The 20,417-nt window shown below is 44.3% G+C and overlaps 1 protein-coding gene across 3 annotated transcripts in view; it reads right to left on the bottom strand.

The window, feature by feature from the left end:
- Positions 1-732: 732 nt before the first annotated feature.
- LOC120045147 (misshapen-like kinase 1) overlaps positions 733-20,417 on the bottom strand; it is a 34,362-nt gene continuing 14,677 nt past the window's right edge. Inside the window, exons 9-30 of one of the 3 annotated variants that reach the window (XM_038990068.1) lie at positions 19,789-19,964; positions 19,008-19,077; positions 18,622-18,835; positions 17,430-17,537; positions 16,218-16,397; positions 15,735-15,905; positions 15,027-15,290; positions 10,384-10,463; positions 9,784-9,887; positions 9,574-9,674; positions 8,888-9,039; positions 8,530-8,647; positions 8,154-8,270; positions 7,903-8,014; positions 7,441-7,596; positions 7,080-7,223; positions 6,692-6,826; positions 6,424-6,524; positions 6,144-6,293; positions 5,669-5,828; positions 5,434-5,573; positions 733-5,296 (exon numbers count right to left, since the gene is read on the bottom strand). In XM_038990068.1, coding sequence (XP_038845996.1) covers positions 5,213-5,296; positions 5,434-5,573; positions 5,669-5,828; positions 6,144-6,293; positions 6,424-6,524; positions 6,692-6,826; positions 7,080-7,223; positions 7,441-7,596; positions 7,903-8,014; positions 8,154-8,270; positions 8,530-8,647; positions 8,888-9,039; positions 9,574-9,674; positions 9,784-9,887; positions 10,384-10,463; positions 15,027-15,290; positions 15,735-15,905; positions 16,218-16,397; positions 17,430-17,537; positions 18,622-18,835; positions 19,008-19,077; positions 19,789-19,964 — 3,037 coding nt within the window. In that variant the 3' untranslated portion in view covers positions 733-5,212. The remainder of the gene's footprint in view (positions 5,297-5,433; positions 5,574-5,668; positions 5,829-6,143; positions 6,294-6,423; positions 6,525-6,691; positions 6,827-7,079; positions 7,224-7,440; positions 7,597-7,902; positions 8,015-8,153; positions 8,271-8,529; positions 8,648-8,887; positions 9,040-9,573; positions 9,675-9,783; positions 9,888-10,383; positions 10,464-15,026; positions 15,291-15,734; positions 15,906-16,217; positions 16,398-17,429; positions 17,538-18,621; positions 18,836-19,007; positions 19,078-19,788; positions 19,965-20,417) is intronic. The other 2 variants (XM_038990069.1, XM_038990070.1) reach the window with 2 other exon arrangements.

The following is a 20,417-nucleotide window of genomic DNA, read 5'->3' as shown; positions in this document are numbered from 1 at the left end:
GGATTGGTGCATACCAAGACCAGAGGGAGTTCCCAACAATGATTTATATATACACTAGATGATAACCTGTTTTGAAGCCACTGTACCTCCATCTTGGCACACCCAACCGTTGTAAAACATACTTTGGAAGCTAAAGAAATGCATTTATTTAACATCTAAATTTGTATTGACAAGTTTATTATATTAGACGCTTTGATGCATACTTATATGTGAGCTAAATATACAAATAAAATAAATATTAAATGTTTTCCTTATTAAAGTATAATTGTTTAAAGTTCTAATGTTACTGTCCCCACTACAACATTATTTAAATACATGTAATTTTGTCCTTGAAACATTTAATTGAAATACTGTAGAATTCCATTCATTCATTTGGACTGCTTCATCCGGAGAGTGCCAATATGGCCGACCAGTGGCGTCAAAGCATCTCATTCGCCAATACATAGCATCAGCAATATAGGGTTTATATACATCATTGGTTTCCACCATGTTCTTTAAACCAGTCTATTCCTTTTAATTCCACAAGGTGGAGTATAAATCCACACTTCAGGGAAATGGTTGAATATTGGACTGCAAGCATGGTAAATGTGTCTGTTGGAATGAAGTACTGCATGATGGTGGTTGGGAACTGGAGGCCATTTATACAACACATGCTTAGCCCATTCTCTCATTGGATTCATTGTTCCTCATGCTTTACACCCAATCTATGAATACAGAAACTATTATAGACCGTTTAAGATGAGATCAATATAGTTTTATTTTTCAAACAATTCTTCATCAAGACTTTTACAGACTCATGAGTTCATTCAACACAATCTTTTAAAATATTAAAGTTCATCAGTCTATTTAATACAATCTGAAGTTAACCCCTCAAAACAGAAACACTAAACAAACATGGTAAAAGACATTTCATTTCTCAAAAACAAGAGATTGAAAAAAAAGAGAAAAAAAAGAAGAGATTATAGACCCATCCAAAGATATCAGCTTTTTCAGCTTTCAGACTTTCACCTGTACTGGTTCCCACAAGCACCTATTAAAAACCACAAATCCATTCATACTTTAATCTTATTCTACAAGATCCAAGATTATGTTGTACAGCAGGGTTTCCCAAACTCGGTCCTGGGGCCACCCCTGGGTGCACATTTTGGTTTTTGCCCTAGCAGTACAGAGCTGATTCAAATAACCAAATCAACAAGCTTTGATTATTTGAATCAGATGTGTAGTACTAGGGCAAAAGCCCTGTTGTACAGTATTACTATATCATATATGTGAATGGAGTGTCTGATTAGTGTGTGACTACATTGGGTGGAGCAGGTCATTGCCTCAATAGCAAGAGGAAGGTAATAAAACACTACACAGAAGCAGGAAACCCACCCAACTGATTATCATGTATTATCATTTATCATGAATTTATTGATCCTCCTCATAAAGGCAATTACTGGATAAACACATCAATGCAAAACTAGCATCACAACTGTTAAAGTGATGTTCGTGTATTATGCTGACTGGATTACAAGGTATATTTTCTTGGGATTAAGACAAAAAAACAGATTAAGCAGTGTATGGGTATCTCTCAATTATGAGACACAGACAAACCGTCCATCTTACATTCAGTTTGCTAAAGGCCACGATAAACACCCTCCCACCAAAGTCACACAGACAGAGACAGCAGAGAACTCAACTTAACACTCATATTGCTTATGAAGGAGAAGTGTCAACGTTTGATATGGCAAAGACAGCCTTCGTGATATGCCTGTTTTGTGGGGCTGAAAAATTTGATTAATGTAACAAAGCCCATTTTACTGTTACAACTTTGTCATAACACTACACTTGACTGATACTTTATATTTAGGATTGACAATAGAAATGTTGCTATACAAAAATTAGATGGCACACTTGATGACAAATTGTTGACCCTCTCCATCCACCCACCTTTCTGTCTCAGCTGGCTACTCCTGCATCGAACAGCACATGTCCTCAATAGACTGGTCACTCCCTCTCAACCAATAGCATGACTACTAGTTAGGCTGTATCAAGAGGAATCTGTACTTCCACTGGAAATACATGCAGCTCAGCCATCACTCTCATGCATCTGTCACACCCACCAAAACAGTCCAAACATTCAGTCTTAACGTACACACCCACATTCATAGCTTTCCCCTCTCTACTGTAGATTAGAATACATTGTGCTTAGATTAATTAATATACCAGACAGTAAAGTATGTTATAGAAATCTGTTTTATAGATATACATTCATTTATTTAAATCTCTCAATATCATTTACATATCCTTTAATAAAATAGTCCTTTCAGAATATATTAAGTTGGTTACTTTCCCACTGCATCTCAGCCAGTCCACACACTTGACCACCAGCAAAAACCTGCTTCTTTATCACCATGTTCCTAGCCCCTCTAACACCACATAACAAAACCCAGGTCACTGGCTTCAGTTTCATTTGAACATATGAAATACTATTAAAACTATTCGCAACAAATGTGAAGTAGCATATGGCTTTTCTATGGTATTTTGGCCCCCCTCCCACTGTCTAGAGAACCATCATATCAAGAGAGATGCATTTTTATAGGCATATCATTCTCTACATTCCAAATTGGTTTGCTGCCATCAACTGCACATTCTCCCTGTGCCTATATTCTAGTCACATGAATGTGTCATACAAGCAGATTGTATGCATTGAATGAAATTGCATGAAATTAACGATGGTTGAAATTCTCTAGAGAATGTTTCCTCTTCCACATGGTGGCAACAGACACAATCCCTGTAACTGGTCCATTCAATGTTTAAAGAGCAGTGGGTAAACATTGCAGTTATTATTACAGAATTAAATATATAATCATTGACAATGTAAAACATTAAAAGTTGTTGAAACATATTGGGATGTTCTGGTTTCTATTTAAGTGCACTTAATTGGCACAGAACACCATTCTTAACGAGGGAGGCAACTATTTATTATTTTGATCCGTCTGTCAGTAACACCTCTTCTTCATGAAGTTCAGAGTTAGAGGATTGAGTGGAGGGTCATATTCACCCCCCCAACACCCCCCTCCCAACACCCATCTCCCAGCCCCTTCTCTACTCCAAGGCACTGCTTAAACTGTAAACATGGCAGTTTGGCTAACTAAGAAAAGAGGACTTTTTCACAGCTGCCAGAGCTACTTGTTGAGTGTGTGTAAAATGTGACATTTGCAATATCAGTCACAAATGGCACACAGCTGATATTGAATGCACTAGGCTAGCGATAAACTAATCTAAGAATTGATACGGAATTGTGATACAGGATGAATGGCTCAGATATGTGCATGCAAGCATGCTCACATAAGAGTAAAATATACAAATTGTAACTGTACTAAAAGTGTCAATCGATTCTGTTCTTTACTCCCTTATATATTTTAATATATATTTAATGTTATATTTACTAAATATATTTATAACATTCATTTAGCATAAACTACATAACATACCCACAGCTTAAGCATTTCCCCTGATCTCTAAAAGAATCAAAGCAGATTCATGTATTTCCAGAGGACAATTGGGAACTTTGGTAGGGAAAACAATAGCAAATACACTATATCCAACAACTTGTTGCCTTACAACTAGTTTAGTAAGATGATAAATGAAAGTTCCCAATGAGTTTGAGTCCTCTGGTTCAGTATTGCAGTGACAAATATGACACAAAACTGGGCCTGCTAAAGCATCAGTCAGTGGATTTCAACACTGGCTCTAGAATCACACAGCTATTGCTTGGAACCACACTGATAGCTCAGTATTATCCACTGCAGCCCTATCCCTACAAACCAACATCTCTGAGTACAAACGTAACAAGATCCATACCAATGAACATAAAATACATCGATAACAGAGGTTACAGACAGAGTAGATCTAGCAAGAGGGAACTATTTTTCACTGGATTACAGCCGCCAGATGAGAGCCTGAACCCCAGCACTATCCCCCAGGTAAGGATCATGGACACCTGCTGCCATTATAATATTCTAACAAGCACATCACTCGCTCACCCAATTCCTATGTCCTCTATATTACGGTCACATCAAAACCTTCATACTTCATCACCCCTCAACCCCCACATCTTAAGTCACCTCACTGCCTACCTCTGGTACATTTTACACACAACAAATTAATTCAACCTAAACTCCCCTCTCTGAACAAGAACTGCACTAGAACAGCATATATATTGCAATATAACAGTAGAGTAAAAGTAAGAATGCCAGTTAGGCTAATACCAAATACAGAAACAGTACAGATAATATCAATTGTTTGCAGTGATAGTTTAAATTCTTGACAAGAGAAAAGTTTAATATCTTAAGTCTGTTCGATAGGCTCCTAAAATGGTAAATAGCTCCATCCCCGATATGAAACACGGGGAGAATAAAGAAATAGAAAGCATGACGCTAGAACACAGCAATATGTTCCATTTTACTAGGGACTAGAATGTTACTATGTTCACATAATGGATAGTCTGTCTTCCTAGGAGTTTTTATTTATTTAATTTTTTAAAACCTCCTTCCAAAAAAAACATCAAAATAAAAACATGAAATCAAGTTTTAATCAAATACCAATTTTTCTTTTTGAATGATGAGTTGAATAATTAAACCATAGTGAATCTGAAGCTTAGCATTTTGAGTGTTGCAACAATACCTTAGGGTGTGCCAGTGCAGTATATATATCAGGTCAGTGGTCACACCCTGAATGGAGGCGTTATATACACGTCTGCCAGTGACATCAATCTACCCATGTTTTCTTCCATTTAAACATGTTAGATACTGGCTATTTACAATTCAATATTGACTTATATTGGTTGAATCTTGCTTTCTTTAAAATGTATTTCACCAGGAAGGAATGTTTTTAACATACCCCCAATAAGAAGGAACTAACTACGGTAGTTACAACTAAACACAGGCGCACCAAGTGACTGAGGTACAATACTACAGGACAAGTATATACAGTACAAAGTAGAGATATTACATTAGAAGCCTGTAGTGATGTCTCATAGGTAGCTACCATTCCAGAGGGAGATCAATCAGATCAGGGGAGTCAGAAGATGGCAGGTGAGATGGACTCTTTGTCGTGAAGATTTAGGCTGGAATGGATTTACAGTATGCTTGTGTGTTGGCGAGCGCGCGTGCGTGTGTATATATGTGTATGAGTGTTTTGTGTCTGTGTATGGGACTATGTTGCTTCACCAGTTCATGATGCAGTTCCTGTTCAGGGTCATGAAGTAGACCTGGCTGCTGCCTCCGGAGCGCACAGAGGCAAAGAACACCTGAGACACACATTAACAAGACATTAGGCTTATTACTCATATTCAATGAGACTCCAGTGCCTACAGCTGTACGTACCGGAGGCATAAACATAGATCACTTAAGTGATATTTTGAATACCAATGTGTGTGTGACCCACCTTGTCATTCCTCTCACAGAGGAACTTGAGCCTCTGGGCTCTCTTGTGCATGAAGACTCCGTCCAAGTGGCCTGTCTCCACAGCACGGATCTCTATGGCCTTCTCTCCCCAGCCCATGATCTGGTTAGAGCAGATATGTGCTGCACACAGGGAGAGAGAGAACTCAGAACATGCCAATTTCAAGAGAAAGAAGTGTGTGTGCCTGTGACTGCGTGCAGGTACACATGTGCCATACCAACGGAGGTGGGCATCTCGCCCCACTGCAGCACCACATCTTTGATGATACGTCCGTAGGTGTTGACGTAGACTCCCTCGTCCTCGTAGCACAGCAGCATCTCCATGCCGTCTGAGCTGGGCAGGAACACGATGGCATGGGGCATTATCTGGATCTGGATCTGGGGACACACACAGGGGCGAAGGACTAGAATCTTGTTTTACCTAATATAGTTGAATGCACTGATTCTAAGTCACTCTGAATAAGAGTGTGAAGTGACTAAAATATTAAATATATGTACATCTTGAAAGAAAGTGGTAGAATATGTGAGGAGGTTTTCACATCAATACCTTTCAGGTCTGGGCATCTAATCAATGAAACTTATCATTATTCATGTTTTACAGATATTTTAGGTGTGAATTAATTCCAAAGCTATATTTGATTTGGAAGAATTTGTCTGCGTGCGTCTTGTCCCATGAGGAACTCCTCCACTCACATGCACTGGGATGTAGATGTCATAGTTGTTCCCAGAGTCGACATCGATAGCGTGGAAGCCAGCACTGGAGCCGTAGATGACCTTCAACCTCTGTCCTTCCTCCACTGTGAGGTCAACCAACTGGGGCCTGTGGGGCAGGTCACCAAAAGACTAGAGGAGAGTGAGAAAGGCAAAGAGAGAGGAGAACATGGGGTGTTTTGAATGTTGTTCTGGTCGACTGGCTGAGGGGAAATAGAACTCCTGGCATTTAGAACAATGAGGCAGGAAAGGTGAGACCTACCTTGAAGGCCATGAATTTGTGATAAGGCTTGGGAGCCCAGGCGTATACCTCCACCGCGTTCTTCATAGCTATCACCAGGAACTTGATCCTCTCATATTTCACTAGACACATACAAAGCAGGATTAGAGCCATTATGTGACGCTATAAATAAACAGTGCCAAAAAGGCAAAACCAAATGTGTAAATATACATTGTTAGAAAAACTTCAATAATGGGTTCAATAACGGGTCACATCACTGTTAATCCGTCTCCTCCCTTCCTTTACTCACCCACTTTGTAGTGGACACATCCCTCCATCTCCCCTACAGTGGTCCAGCCCTGCTTCTTCTCCACCTCTGGGTCATTGTGAAGGATCTTGTTCCTCAGCCAGGCCAGGTAGTACACACGCACCTTGTTCTTCTTACCTGGGATGGACACACACACACACAGTTATTTAGTGGATAAGGGGCTTAGTAGCAACATATGGAGTTTGTGATGCACAGGTCCTTTTCCCCAGGCTTATTAAATTAAGTGAAACGTTCAGAACGTCGCAGATAGAAATGCTAAAGTTAGAATCCTGTTAGCTCTATCTGAAGGTTTAATGACGTTGCACTCTCCTAAACAGACCCCAGGTGAGTGCAGAGTGTGTTAAAGTGCAGAGCAGTACTAATCAATCACCTGATATGGTGATGAGCAGGTTGAGTCCCTCCAGGACGTCCATCTGTTGGAACCTGCGGGAGTTGATGAGGGAGTAGACCTTCCCCTGACCACTACGGTCCAGCAGCTTCAGACCGTTCTCTGTCCCCACCAGCAGGTTCACACCTGAGGAACACACATGCACGCTTAGATACAAATATCCCCCTTAATGCAATCAATCAGGACGTACAATATGTGAAAAATGTGATACTCAAGCTGGGTGGAACAAAGCGTGTTACATGTGGTCATTGAAATGCATATCATTCTATATTTCATTTGAATTCTGTGGCTCATATGATTAGAGTGTGGGCTATAGCCAAGACCAGTGTGCCGTCTGTCTCACCCCAGAGAGCAGCACAGAGGATCTCAGAGTTGAACCTCTTCTTGTACTTGCGGATCTCGGGGGTGTCGCTGTGGGGGCGTGTGTTGGTGGGGTTCACATTCACCATGGAGCCTTTCCTCACCTCCATTTTCAGCTGCTCAAACCTGGAGCCCAGGCCTGGACACAGAAGGAGCAGAGTTTAGAGGGAGGAGAGAAACACAAGCCGTTCTCTATGAATGCTAAAACTTCCTTAAGGGAATGATAATATTGAATCAAGCTACTGTGGGCAACTGCTGCCCTCCTGCTTGTTAGACATTTACATGACTTAGATTTACCAACAGCAGTAGGTAAGAGATGCTGATGATTGTGAGCCGAGTACTGAAAATAGAGGGACTAGAATTTGGAAACTAGGTAAGTGAAGGTATATAGGGGAACCTCATTTAACCCCTTATGATAATGACCAGTTCTATTGTCTGTACTTACTGCCCACAGAGATGGCATCCACAGGGCCTGGTGGTTGGTACATGCCCAGGTCGACAAAGGTGGTGAAGGAGGACTTGCCACTTGACGCCTTGACTAGACCCCTGGACTGATACTGGGGGAAACAGGAAGGGAGTGAGAAATACCACTGGGAACGGGGTTTATGGCAGAGAAACATGTACATGGAGAGACGGATTAACAGTCAGAGACAGTCAGAGAGAAAGACAGGTGGTCAGACAGAGAGACAGACTTACATCATAGACAGAGTCTTTCCCAGGGGAGGAGTGGGAGGCCGAGTCAGTGGGGGAGTGGGAGGGCTGCACCACGTCAGGCAGGTTGGTGTATCCATTGTGGCTCCGCTTCTCTGGTGTCTGCCAGGCAACGGGGACAAACCACAGTCAAACTCCCAACACAACCGCTACATAAGAGTAAGCTAACTCCCAACACAACCGCTACATAAGAGTAAGCTAACTCCCAACACAACCGCTACATAAGAGTAAGCTAACTCCCAACACAACCGCTACATAAGAGTAAGCTGACCACCCACACACCCCCTCACGTCAGTCCTATAGGTGTGTGTTTAATGCAGATTAGTCCAGTAGGCTACTTCCTGAGAGACAGATGACTCACCCTCTGCACCAGCATGGTCTGGTCCCCGTAGCCTCCAGCCTGCCCCTCCTCCCCTCCCTCCCCCTCCTCCTCATGAACCACCATGGTGTTGACTGAGTCAGAGTCTGCATCCCGGGGACTAAAGAAAGACAGGAGAGGAAGTCAGGGGGGAAGATGGGAAGGAAACAGAGGAAGGTGACAGAGCAGAGTGCAGTGGAGGATATGGAGTGGACAGGAAAATAAAAAGACAAGGAATGGTCAGGGTGGCGGTAAAAGTGTACAATGGGCTTTCAATAACATTAAGAGCTATGTCTCTAAAAAGCTGTTCCTTTTTTCCTCTTCCTGTTTGTCTGTGTGCCTCTCCCACCCTGGTACTGACCGGTCTGTGGGGCTGTCCTCCTCCTCATTCCCCTCTCCACTCTCACTCTCCTCACTGCTCTCACTGCCTTCTGAGGATGAAGAGTAGTCGTTGGCCTTCAACGGAGGTCTGGGCTGCTCCTCAGGGCGCTCCTTAGCATACAGCCCATGGTCCTGAACACAAACAGGCACATACGCAGACGACACAGACACGCAACAGACATTAGGGAAGCATAGAGCTGGGCGTTTCCTCAATAGTTAACATACTTTGCCAGCATACCAGGACTATGGCAGGCTTGTGTAACTTTTAACACAGCAGCCTGACATAGTGGAAGCAAAAACATATCACAGCACACACAGAGATACTAACCTCTCCTATTGCTCTCTTGTAACTCTGTGCATTGGAAGAAGCAGTGGACAAACAGGGAAGTGAGTGCAGAGGAAAGGGTGTGATCAACAGGTACAGAAAATAGGATCATAAAAAGAGAGCAACTGTTAGTGCAGGTGTCAATATCCAGGTGTAGGGATTGGGGAGTGAGTGCAGATATTACAATAGTGCAGAATAGTCCGTGAAGAGAGCAATATAGATTTCTACAAGTGATAAGCTTAAAAGAAGATGAGTGTGATAAGGGTGTATAAAGTGTTGTCTGATTATCCATCACGCAGTGTTCAGAGTGGGGGGGGGGTTTACAGGTGAGGGGTACTTACAGCAGGGCGACTGGGGCGGGACGAGGTGCGAGACTCCCCTGGCTTGTGCCCCTTCATGCGCCCGTCATGGCCTAGTATGGGGGAGTCCATTTTGGAGGAGCCTGAAACCAACACACTAAATATCACATCATTGTTGGGGTTTGCTTTCATTTCGTAAGAGGGATCAAGAGATGGAGAGAAGCAGAGTCAGCAACAGTGTGATTTACTCACTGAGTATGCGGTGCCTCTCCAGAGAGCCAGTCTGGGGCAGATTGGATACAAGGTGCATGCTATCTCCTCTCTCCCAGCGGTCGTTGCGGCTGAGATCTGGGTTGCTGTAAGACACCAAATCAGTTATCTGGTCTCAGCAGTCAATATCATGTATGTGTCATGATTAGAAACAGAGTAATCTCCCCTGACATGCATTTAAAAGGCAAATCTGTGAGACAGGGAGTAAAACAGTTTCTGATGGGTGTGTTGGAACACCGTCAGCTGATTATTTTGATGAATCACGATATCCCAGATGTGTTGCTTAGAGTGGGAACAGGGATTTTAGCCACAAATCTAATAAACACTGCTTACATGTAAAATATTTTTGTGGAAAACGTCAGATACCTCCATGTTGTCAGCATGCAGCAAAAAAATATTAATAAACATAGGTAGACTTTCTGCAGAAGGAAGGAGGGACTGGGCTTTGGCAGAGGGAGGCACGGACTTTGTTGACAGATTGGAAAGTGTTTTCCTCCAGAACCTAAATCAAGTAGTGGGAAATTGTGCGTTCTTGACACCGAGATTAGACAAGATTAGCTCAAATGTGTCCGCCTGAGTTACCTGGATCTGACTGGATGCCTGATGCCAGACGAGAGGTTGGTGTTGAGAGCTGTGGCAATGGAGGCTGTCCTCTGGGGAATCTGGGAAAGATACAGTGAAATACCACATTAACATATAGATCTATATGCCCTTTAGAGAGCTCCAGACTGCGACCATTTAGTCACATTTTGTGACCCCTTGACTTGGCTGTGCGAGCAATTGTTTTTATTCTACATGGTCGCTTCACTCAAAACGTCTAAAACCACGATTTGGTCAAAACAGTAAAGCACATTATTCTTATGATTCCTGTAATTAAAGTGTCTGTCTGCCCCTGTAAACTGCTGCTGTGTCGAGGGAGGGAAAAAATGCTGCGGGATAATTTTTCTTTCTGATTGTATAAGATTTCAAAATCCAATTGCGGGGAAAACACAGCTATCCGGTTGTCACGGTCAAAGAGGTGGTTCTCAGCTTTCTGTAGTATAATTTATATTTCTCAACTCTCAACTTTGAGCTCAATAGCAACTATTTTACAACCAAGATAATTCTAATCAAATTATATTAGTCACATGCACCGAATACAACAGGTGTAGAACTTACAGTGAAATGCTTACTTACGAGCCCCTAACCAACGGTGCAGTTAAAAAATATATGGATAAGAACAAGAGATAAAAGTAACAAGTAATTAATGAGCATCAGTAAAAAAAAAATATATATATATATATATATATATATACGGGGGGGGGGGGGGGGGGGATTGTGCCGGTACAGAGTCAATGTGCGGGGGCACCGGTTAGTTGAGGTAGTATGTACATGTAGGTAGAGTTAATTAAAGTGACTATGCATAGATCACAACAGAGAGTGGCAGTGGTGGGGGGGGGGGGGGGGGGGGGGGGGGGGGGGGGGGGGGGCAATGCAAATAGTCTGGGTAGCCATTTGACTAGATGTTCAGGGGTCTTATGGCTTGAGGTTAGAAGTTGTTTAGAAGCCTCTTGGATCTAGACTTGGCGCTCTGGTACAGCTTGCCGTGCGGTAGCAGAGATAACAGTCTATGACTTGGGTGACTGTTGTCTGACAATTTTTAGGGCCTTCCTCGGACACCGCCTGGTATAGAGGTCCTGGATGGCAGGAATTTTGGCCCCAGTGATGTACTGGGCCGTTTGCACTACCCTCTGTGGTGGCTTGCGGTCGGAGACTGAGCAGTTGCCATACCAGGCAGTGATGCAACCAGTCAGGATGCTCTCGATGGTGCAGTTGTAGAACCTTTTGAGGATCTGAGGACCCATGCCAAATCTTTTCAGTCTACTGAGGGGGAATAGGTTTTGTCGTGCCCGCTTCACGACTGTCATGGTGTGCTTGGACCATGTTAGTTTGTTGGTGATGTGGACACCAAGGAACTTGAAGCTCTCAACCTGCTCCGCTGCAACCCCTTCGATGGAAATGGGGGCGTGCTCGGTCCTCTTTTTCCTGTAGTCCACCATAATCTCCTTTGTCTTGATCACGTTGAGGGAGAGGTTGTTGTTCTGGCACCACACAACCAGGTCTCTGACCTCCTCCCTACAGGCTGTCTCGTTGTTGTTGGTGATCAGGCCTACCACTGTTGTGTCATCGGCAAATTGAATGATGATGTTGGAGTCGTGCCTGGCCGTGCAGTCATGAGTGAACAGGGAGTAGAGGAGGGGGCTGAGCACGCACCCCTGAGGGGCCCCTGTGTTGAGGATCAGCGTGGCGGATGTGTTGTTACCTACCCTTACCACCTCCTTAGCTTAGTGATGAGTTTGAGGGCACTATGGTGTTGAATGCTGAGCTGTAGTCAATGAATAGCATTCTCACATAGGTGTTCCTTTTGCCCTGGTGGGAAAGGGCAGTGTGGAGTGCAATAGAGATTGTATCATCTGTGGATCTGTTGGGGTGGTATGTCAATTGGAGTGGGTCTATGGTTTCTGGGATGATGGTGTTGATGTGAACCAGGCTTTCAAAGCACTTCATGGCTACAGACGTGAGTGCTACGGGTCAGTAGTCATTTAGGCAGGTTACCTTAGTGTTCTTGGCCACAGGCACTATGGTGGTCTGCTTAAAATATGTTGGTATTAGACTTGGACAAGGAGAGGTTGAAAATGTCAGTGAAGACACTTGCTAGTTGGTCAGCAAATGCTCGCAGTACACGTCCTGGTAATCCGTCTGGCCCTGCGGCCTTGTGAATGTTGACCTGTTTAAAGGTCTTACATCGGCTGCGGAGAGCGTGATCACACAGTCTTCCGGTACAGCTGGTGCTCTCATGCATGTTTTAGTGTTATTTGCCTCGAAGCGAGCATAGAAGTAGTTTAGCTCATCTGGTAGGCTCGTGTCACTGGGCAGCTCTAGGCTGTGCTTCCCTTTGTAGTCTGTAATGGGTTGCAGGCCCTGCCACATCCGACAAACGTCAGAGCCGGTGTAGTACGACTCGATCTTAGTCCTGTATTGACGCTTTGCCTGTTTGATACGGCTTTGAGATACGGAGCGCACGAGATGCGCATAGGCCACTGCGATTGCACAGGCCTTATGTTTATTGGGACATTAATGTTAGATTATTACGTGGCTACTAGCAGTGGGTATTATATTTACAGTTAACGATCTAGCTAATGTGTTTTCAGTTTCCACTTACTCAGGCAGTGAACTAGCCCCAAATAAATTTAAATATAGATAATTCTGTAGCCCTGTTTTAACAGTAAAATATAACAATAGCTTAATTGTCAACCCAAAATGCATGACAATCACTGGATTAGCTTGCACATTAAAATATTTTGAATCAAAACATGAAAAGATGACGAAACAAAGTATTTCTTGAATACTGTCTCAGTAGTCTATTACACTTAAATAACACACTGAGAGTGACTTTATAAGATGATCAAAATATATATATATATATACAATGGGGAGAACAAGTATTAGATAACCTGCAAAATCGGCAGTGTTTCCTACTTACAAAGCATGTAGAGGTCTGTAATTTTTATCATAGGTACACTTCATTTGTGAGAGACGGAATCTAAAACAAAAATCCAGAAAATCACATTGTATGATTTTTAAGTAATTCATTTGCATTTTATTGCATGACATAAGTATTTGATACATCAGAAAATCAGAACTTAATATTTGGTACAGAAACCTTTGTTTGCAATTACAGAGATCATACGTTTCCTGTAGTTCTTGACCAGGTTTGCACACACTGCAGCAGGGATTTTGGCCCACTCCTCCATACAGACCTTCTCCAGATCCTTCAGGTTTCGGGGCTGTCGCTGGGCAATACGGACTTTCAGCTCCCTCCAAAGATGTTCTATTGGGTTCAGGTCTGGAGACTGGCTAGGCCACTCCAGGACCTTGATATGCTTCTTACGGAGCCACTCAGTTGCCCTGGCTGTGTGTTTTGGGTCGTTGTCATGCTGGAAGACCCAGCCACGACCCATCTTCAATGCTCTTACTGAGGGAAGGAGGTTGTTGGCCAAGATCTCACGATACATGGCCCCATCCATCCTCCCCTCAATACGGTGCAGTCGTCCTGTCCCCTTTGCAGAAAAGCATCCCCAAAGAATGATGTTTCGACCTCCATGCTTCACGGTTGGGATGTTCTTGTACTCATCCTTCTTCTTCCTCCAAACACGGCGAGTGGAGTTGAGACAAAAATAGAGCTTTTTGGTCTAATCAGACCACATGACCTTCTCCCATTCCTCCTCTGGATCATCCAGATGGTCATTGGCAAACTTCAGACGGGCCTGGACATGCGCTGGCTTGAGCAGGGGGACCTTGCGTGTGCTGCAGGATTTTAATCCATGACGGCGTAGTGTGTTATTAATGGTTTTCTTTGAGACTGTGGTCCCAGCTCTCTTCAGGTCATTGACCAGGTCCTGACGTGTAGTTCTGGGCTGATCCCTCACCTTCCTCATGATCATTGATGCCCCACGAGGTGAGATCTTGCATGGAGCCCCAGACCGAGGGTGATTGACCGTCATCTTGAACTTCTTCCATTTTCTAATAATTGCGCCAACAGTTGTTGCCTTCTCACCAAGCTGCTTGCCTAATGTCCTGTAGCCCATCCCAGCCTTGTGCAGGTCTACAATTTTATCCCTGATGTCCTTACACAGCTCTCTGGTCTTGGCCATTGTGGAGAGGTTGGAGTCTGTTTGATTGAGTGTGTGGACAGGTGTCTTTTATACAGGTAACGAGTTCAAACAGGTGCAGTTAATACAGGTAATGAGTGGAAAACAGGAGGGCTTCTTAAAGAAAAACGAACAGGTCTGTGAGAGCCCGAATTCTTACTGGTTGGTAGGTGATCAAATACTTATGTCATGCAATAAAATGCTAATTAATTACTTAAAAATCATACAATGTGATTTTCTGGATTTTTGTTTTAGATTCCCTCTCTCACAGTTGAAGTGTACCTATGATAAAAAATTACAGACCTCTACATGCTTTGTAAGTAGGAAAACCTGCAAAATCGGCAGTGTATCAAAAACGTCTTCTCCCCACTGTATATTACGTAACGCTGTGAAAACAATTGGTGTGGCCAAATCCTGGGCTGGTGCCACCAACTGAAAAATGTAGTGGCACAAGCGCCACCAGGGAAAATATTAGTCTGGAGCGCTGTCTTTTTTCAACATCTAAAGACTAAAACCCAGCAGGTGGTCTCTGACCTTGGGCGGCTGCTCCATCTCTGGCAGCCGGATCAAGGGGCCGCGGTCCTCCCTTGTGCGAGGCTGTGGGGCGGGGCTCTCGGAGGTGGGGTCGGAGTTCTGTCGGACCAGCTCCCTGGAGTGGACGGGGCGGGGGGTGGGGGTAGGGGATGGGTCCTGAGTGGGGAAGGCGGACATGGTCTTAGTGGGCTGGTCACACAGGGACTGGGAGCGGGGGACAGGGGCAGCGTAGGGCTTCAGCGGAACCAAGTGGGCCATCTGGAACTGCAGGGGGGCAGCGGTGAGGAAGTAGGGAAGGGAGTGTGAAGGTGGAGGAGCGGGCAGGGTAGGGCAGTGAGAGCAGGCAGGATAGAGTGGGACAGGATTGTGCATGTTGAGGATTTAGGATTGTGTATGTTTTAAGATGGGGAATAGAGGGATTTTTGCCATTTTATGAAATGGCAATAAAACAATATGAAAGCAATAAGAAGGGAAGAGAGTGGGTCCAGGAGGAGAAGGGAGAAAAGGAAGGTAAATAAGATTGGAAATAAATAAAATTCAAAGAAGCATTATTAGACAGGGGGTAATGCAGCTCAAGAAAGAAAGACAACGCAGTCGCCACTGTGCTAAACCAGTATTTGACCAAAATGTCTGCAATGTTGTAACAAGGGAAAACATACAAATAAAGTACACACTGACTAATACATTCCCAGATGAACACCAACACACCTTGCCCTGTCCCCCCTGAGGTTCAACAGGCCGCTGCATAGGCGGGGTCTGAGTAGCCTGGCCCCCTCCGGATTGGCTGATGGAGTCGGAGCGTGATTGGATGGCAGTGTCAGAGACAGTGGTGCAGATTTTGGGTGAGCCCTGCCTGTTGAGCTTACTGCGCTCCTCCACCTGAGACAAAGGGAGAGAAGGAAAGGGAGGCAAAGACGGGGGACAGGAGACGGGGAGAGGGAGGGAGAGAGCATATCACAGAGATGTCGATTCAGACTAACTTCCAGGAAAAAAGATGACACCTAAGGTGATACTACATAACTGCTTGTATATGCTAGCTTGTTACAGGGAAATAGCTAAATGTATTCCACTGGTATTACTCTATATTACTCGAGGTTATAAAACACTATGTAATGAAAGGTGTGGTCCCTAGGGTTATCTAAGGTGAAGTAAGAGCATGTTCCACTGTTCCTGTCTGTGTGGTTATTGTACCTCTCGGGCCCATGCGGGCTTGTTGTTGGGCTCCAGGTTCTTGCTGTAGTGGTAGAGGGGCTGGGGCTTCTTGTCCTGTTGCTGCTGCTGCAGGGACACCAGGTAGGCATGCTCCTGCTGCAGCTGCCTCTGCAGACGCTCAGACTGCCTCTGCTCCTCCAGCTGCTTACGTTTGTACTCCTGCACACACACCATGATACGGTCAAAGCAGACTTACTAAGGACTGAGCATGGCTAGTACACAATACACACCGCTTTGACATGCCCCCAAAACAGACACAATCCCACATACAAAGATGGGGACATCATGCAGGGTATACATAGACATGGGCTGATTCTCCAGTTCTCTCAAGAAACGTTTTCATCAAGTAAAAAGCAACATACAGAACATGGAGTGTTTGATGCCTCTAGTGGTGAGAGGTGTGAAGTGCAAGAAGGAGGAAGAGGGTGAGCAGTATGCCCTGCAGGCAGAGGTAGGGGTAGACTAGGGCTGAGGAGAGGAGGTGACTGCAGGATAAAGGAAGGAAGAGAGTTACCATGAGCAGCGCCTGCTCCTGAAGCAGCTGCTGCTGAAGGATTTCTAACTGCCGCTGTTCTTCCTCTAACTTATTTCTTATGAACTCCTGAAGAGAGGTGGAGGAGGGGTGAAGAGGGAAAGGAAAGACAATGGAGAAGAGGATAGATATAAATAGACCACGATGTAGGGGGGGGGGGGGGGGGGATTTATGACTGTCATACACTAGTTAGTATACAGCCCTAGTGATTTGTCATGGCTTTAAAGTTCTACATTCACACTAAAAGCTAAATGGTATTAGCTTTTTTCTATTGAATATCTACTGTTAAGACTACAATACAGTTCCATATAGGCATCACGTCTTCTATCAGTACTAGATGCAGGTTAGTTATCGTGAAGAAACGGGCCATTGTAGGAGAGTTAAAAGGTTGGAGAAAAGAAGACTAGGAGAGTAGATTATAAAACGTAGGTTGACTGTGATATAATGCCAGTCACTGTGTGGTAGAGGTAGAGCGGAAACAGAGCAGCAGAAACTGAGCTCTTGCACAGAAAACACACTAATTTAGATCCCGGCTGCCATGGCAACCAGCGCACGGACATTCCACAGCTGAATGGCTTGCAGTAGGCTGCAGAGTAGGCTACACCCACACCTCTTCTCAATTGGCTGATTGTGCTCCTGTGCTTCTCGTGGTTGGTTACCTGCTCCCTCTCAGCCAGCCTCCTATCCTCCTCCCTCCTTATATCGTCAAGTCTCCGATGGGGGCCCTTTTCTTGCTGTCTCACCATCTCTCGCTCTTTTCTCTGTTGCTGAGAGGGATGACAGGAGAGAGAAATCAGTGTGGAGGCCACTTTTGCACATTAGTTGTGGTTATAATGGATGCCTTGCATAAACCTTTAGTTTTTTCCCCCTCCACCGCGAGAGGAAATGGAAAGAAAGAGAGAGGAAATGGAGAGCGAGAGAGCAAAAGAAAAGACAGCGAGAGACAGCGAGAGAGCAAAAGAGTGAGCGAGCGTGAAAGAGAGAGAGCAAGCGAGCGAGATGTTAGTTGTGAGTCACTGCCAGCCCCCGTTACCAACAGCCACTGCAGCCCTGCTCCTCTGCTGAGACCGCACAGCTCCCTGATTCAAACACTTGGCCAGTTGTTCTTTTAATTGTTATCACCCTGAATAGTTTTAAGCCGCCTTCTGAAGACACTACAGCCTCCCTATTAAAACAACTCCCTTGAGAGGATGCCTCTTAGAATTAAGATAGCACTTGCAAATGACACGTTTTACATTTAAATGCTCGTCTTCTCTTTTGTTGTTGAGAATTAATGATTAACAATCTCGAGAGAATATTGAGCTATCATTTTTTAGTTCTCTCCCTGATGGTAAGTTGCTTTCTGACCTTGTGATAATCAATTCCCATCTACTGCACACTGTATGCAGGTAATCCAACATTAATTGAGATTTAAATCCAGTGGAAATATTTTAATTGCACAGAAATGATGTGCAATTATTCATAATTATCATTAATAAAAAATGTATTATAGATATCGTCAAACCGTTGGTGTTACCAACTTGCTAAATTAGCAAGCTTCATATCCTGCTGTATTACGGTATCTCCCTAAACAGTCGCAATGTACATAACAACAATCCCAGTAAACCTGTCTACTGTGAAAGCCTTAGACTTGGAGTGACATAAATAGCTAGATAAAAGGCTTGTGATGATTCATTCTTTGTAAGGTGGGATCAAGTCAGCTGAACCATGTTGGTCACAGGTTTTACCTCAAAGGGTAAAAACGTGGTTTGCTTAAGCAAGCTAAAGAACACAAGCCGCAGTTGATGAAATTGTCTGTTTGTCAGTGTGTGTGTGTGTCTCTGTGTGTGTGTGTGTGTGTGTGTGTATTACCTCTTCCAGGCGGCGGCGCTGTTCTTTCTGCTCCTCGATGCGTTTCTGTCGGTCGTGCAGCAGCTGTCTCTTGTGTTCCTCTGGGTCTCTACGCTGAGCAGCCAGCTGGGCCTGCTGTCTCTTCAGAGCCTCCGAGCGCTCCTTGTTCTCTTGCTGAAGACGCAAGAAGTCCCGCCTCAACGTCGACTCACCCGGCACATTCAGGATGGAGGTACTGGAGGAGAGAGGTGGAAGGGTTAGAAAGGAGGATTTAGACAGGGAGGAATATAGCATGATGAGGTGATGAGAGATCATAGTAGAGAATCAGGAGATTGTGTCATTAATCTCAGGACACTATAGTATTATATTACGGGAGTAGTAATGTTATATGGGTAGTGTTGTGTTACCTGGACTCCCTGTCTTCCCCACGGTTCTCATCCTCCTCATCACTGCCACTGTATTCATACTCGGTCTCCTCTGAAACAAAGGGAGTGAGAGAAAGAATGAACAGAAATGAGAAAGCATATCATATAGTAGTGAAAACATACTAGGTAACTGCCAAAAAGGAAACACATGAGTAAATGAGGGATACAAAGTATATTGAAAGCAGGTGCTTCCACACAGGTGTGGTTCCTGAGTTAATTAAGCAATTAAAATCCCATCATGATTAGTCATGTATAAAAATGCCCAGTTGCCCATTATTTTGGCTACCGTGGCTAGAAGATGTCAGTGACTTTGAAAGAAGGGCTTTAAAGGACCACAGGGGGTTTAAAGGGTGTGTGATTGTGACTCAGTCACCAGATCTCAACCCAAATTAACACTAACAGGAGATTTTGGAGCGGTGCCTGAGACAGCGTTTTCCACCACCCTCAACAAAACACCAAATTATGGAATTTCTTGTGGAAGAATGGCATCACATCCCTCCAATATAATTGTAGACACTTGTAGAATCTATGCCAAGGCGCATTGAAGCTGTTGTAGCCCAATGACCTATTAAAGACACTATTTTGGTGCTTCCTTTATTTTGGCTGTATGTACATACAATGACAATAATCCACCCAATCTTCTCAGTCAACCTCAACCCTCCAACCATTATTCACACAGACATGTGCAAAACACAATATCTCATGCCCAACCCAAACCCACAGAGGCCTCAGTCGGGCTCAGGCCGGCCCTTCCCTCGCTCACCCTTCTCGCCCCTCTTCTTGCGTGTGCGGTCGATGTGGTCTTTGAGCTGGATGCGGACCTGGCGCTCCGTGGGCTGGTCCCGGATGAACGAGTGCTTCAGGAGCTGCTCTGTGGTTGGCCGGCTGGTGTACGTCTTCACCAGGCAGCCCTCTATAAAGTCTATAAACTTCTTAGACCTGGAGGTGGGGTGGGTGGGTCAGGTGAGGAAGAGGGGAGTGTTGAGTAACAGGTGTTGGTGGAGAGAGATGGGAGAGCTGGTGTGAGTGGGAATTTTAGGAGGCCTGGTATCTCCTGTAGGTCGCATGTATTTGGGAATGAAAACTATTCCATGATGAGTGTTCAGAAAGAAAGGAGAAGAACAGGGAAGGTCTGTGTGCGTGGGAGTGAAAGAGACAAAAAGACAGTCCGAGTATCCATACATTAAATGTACAACAGTGCCTCTTTCGGTAGATTTTTCACTGCTATTTTCATTAGGATGTACTTGGGTGTATCAATTGCAGTAAAGTTGTCCACATGACTTGTCTGGAGGCCAATAGCTATCCCTAAGGTATGTACTATAGGTCAACCAAATGAAACATGTGCATTGAGCAACAACTTCATTCAATACATTCTTGTCTTAGTCATTGAAT

The sequence above is a fragment of the Salvelinus namaycush genome, chromosome 3 (assembly GCF_016432855.1).
Source record: "Salvelinus namaycush isolate Seneca chromosome 3, SaNama_1.0, whole genome shotgun sequence".
Classification (NCBI taxonomy): domain Eukaryota; kingdom Metazoa; phylum Chordata; class Actinopteri; order Salmoniformes; family Salmonidae; genus Salvelinus; species Salvelinus namaycush.
Note: the sequence above shows the minus strand (reverse complement) of the source record. Positions and strands in the feature narration are given on the sequence as shown.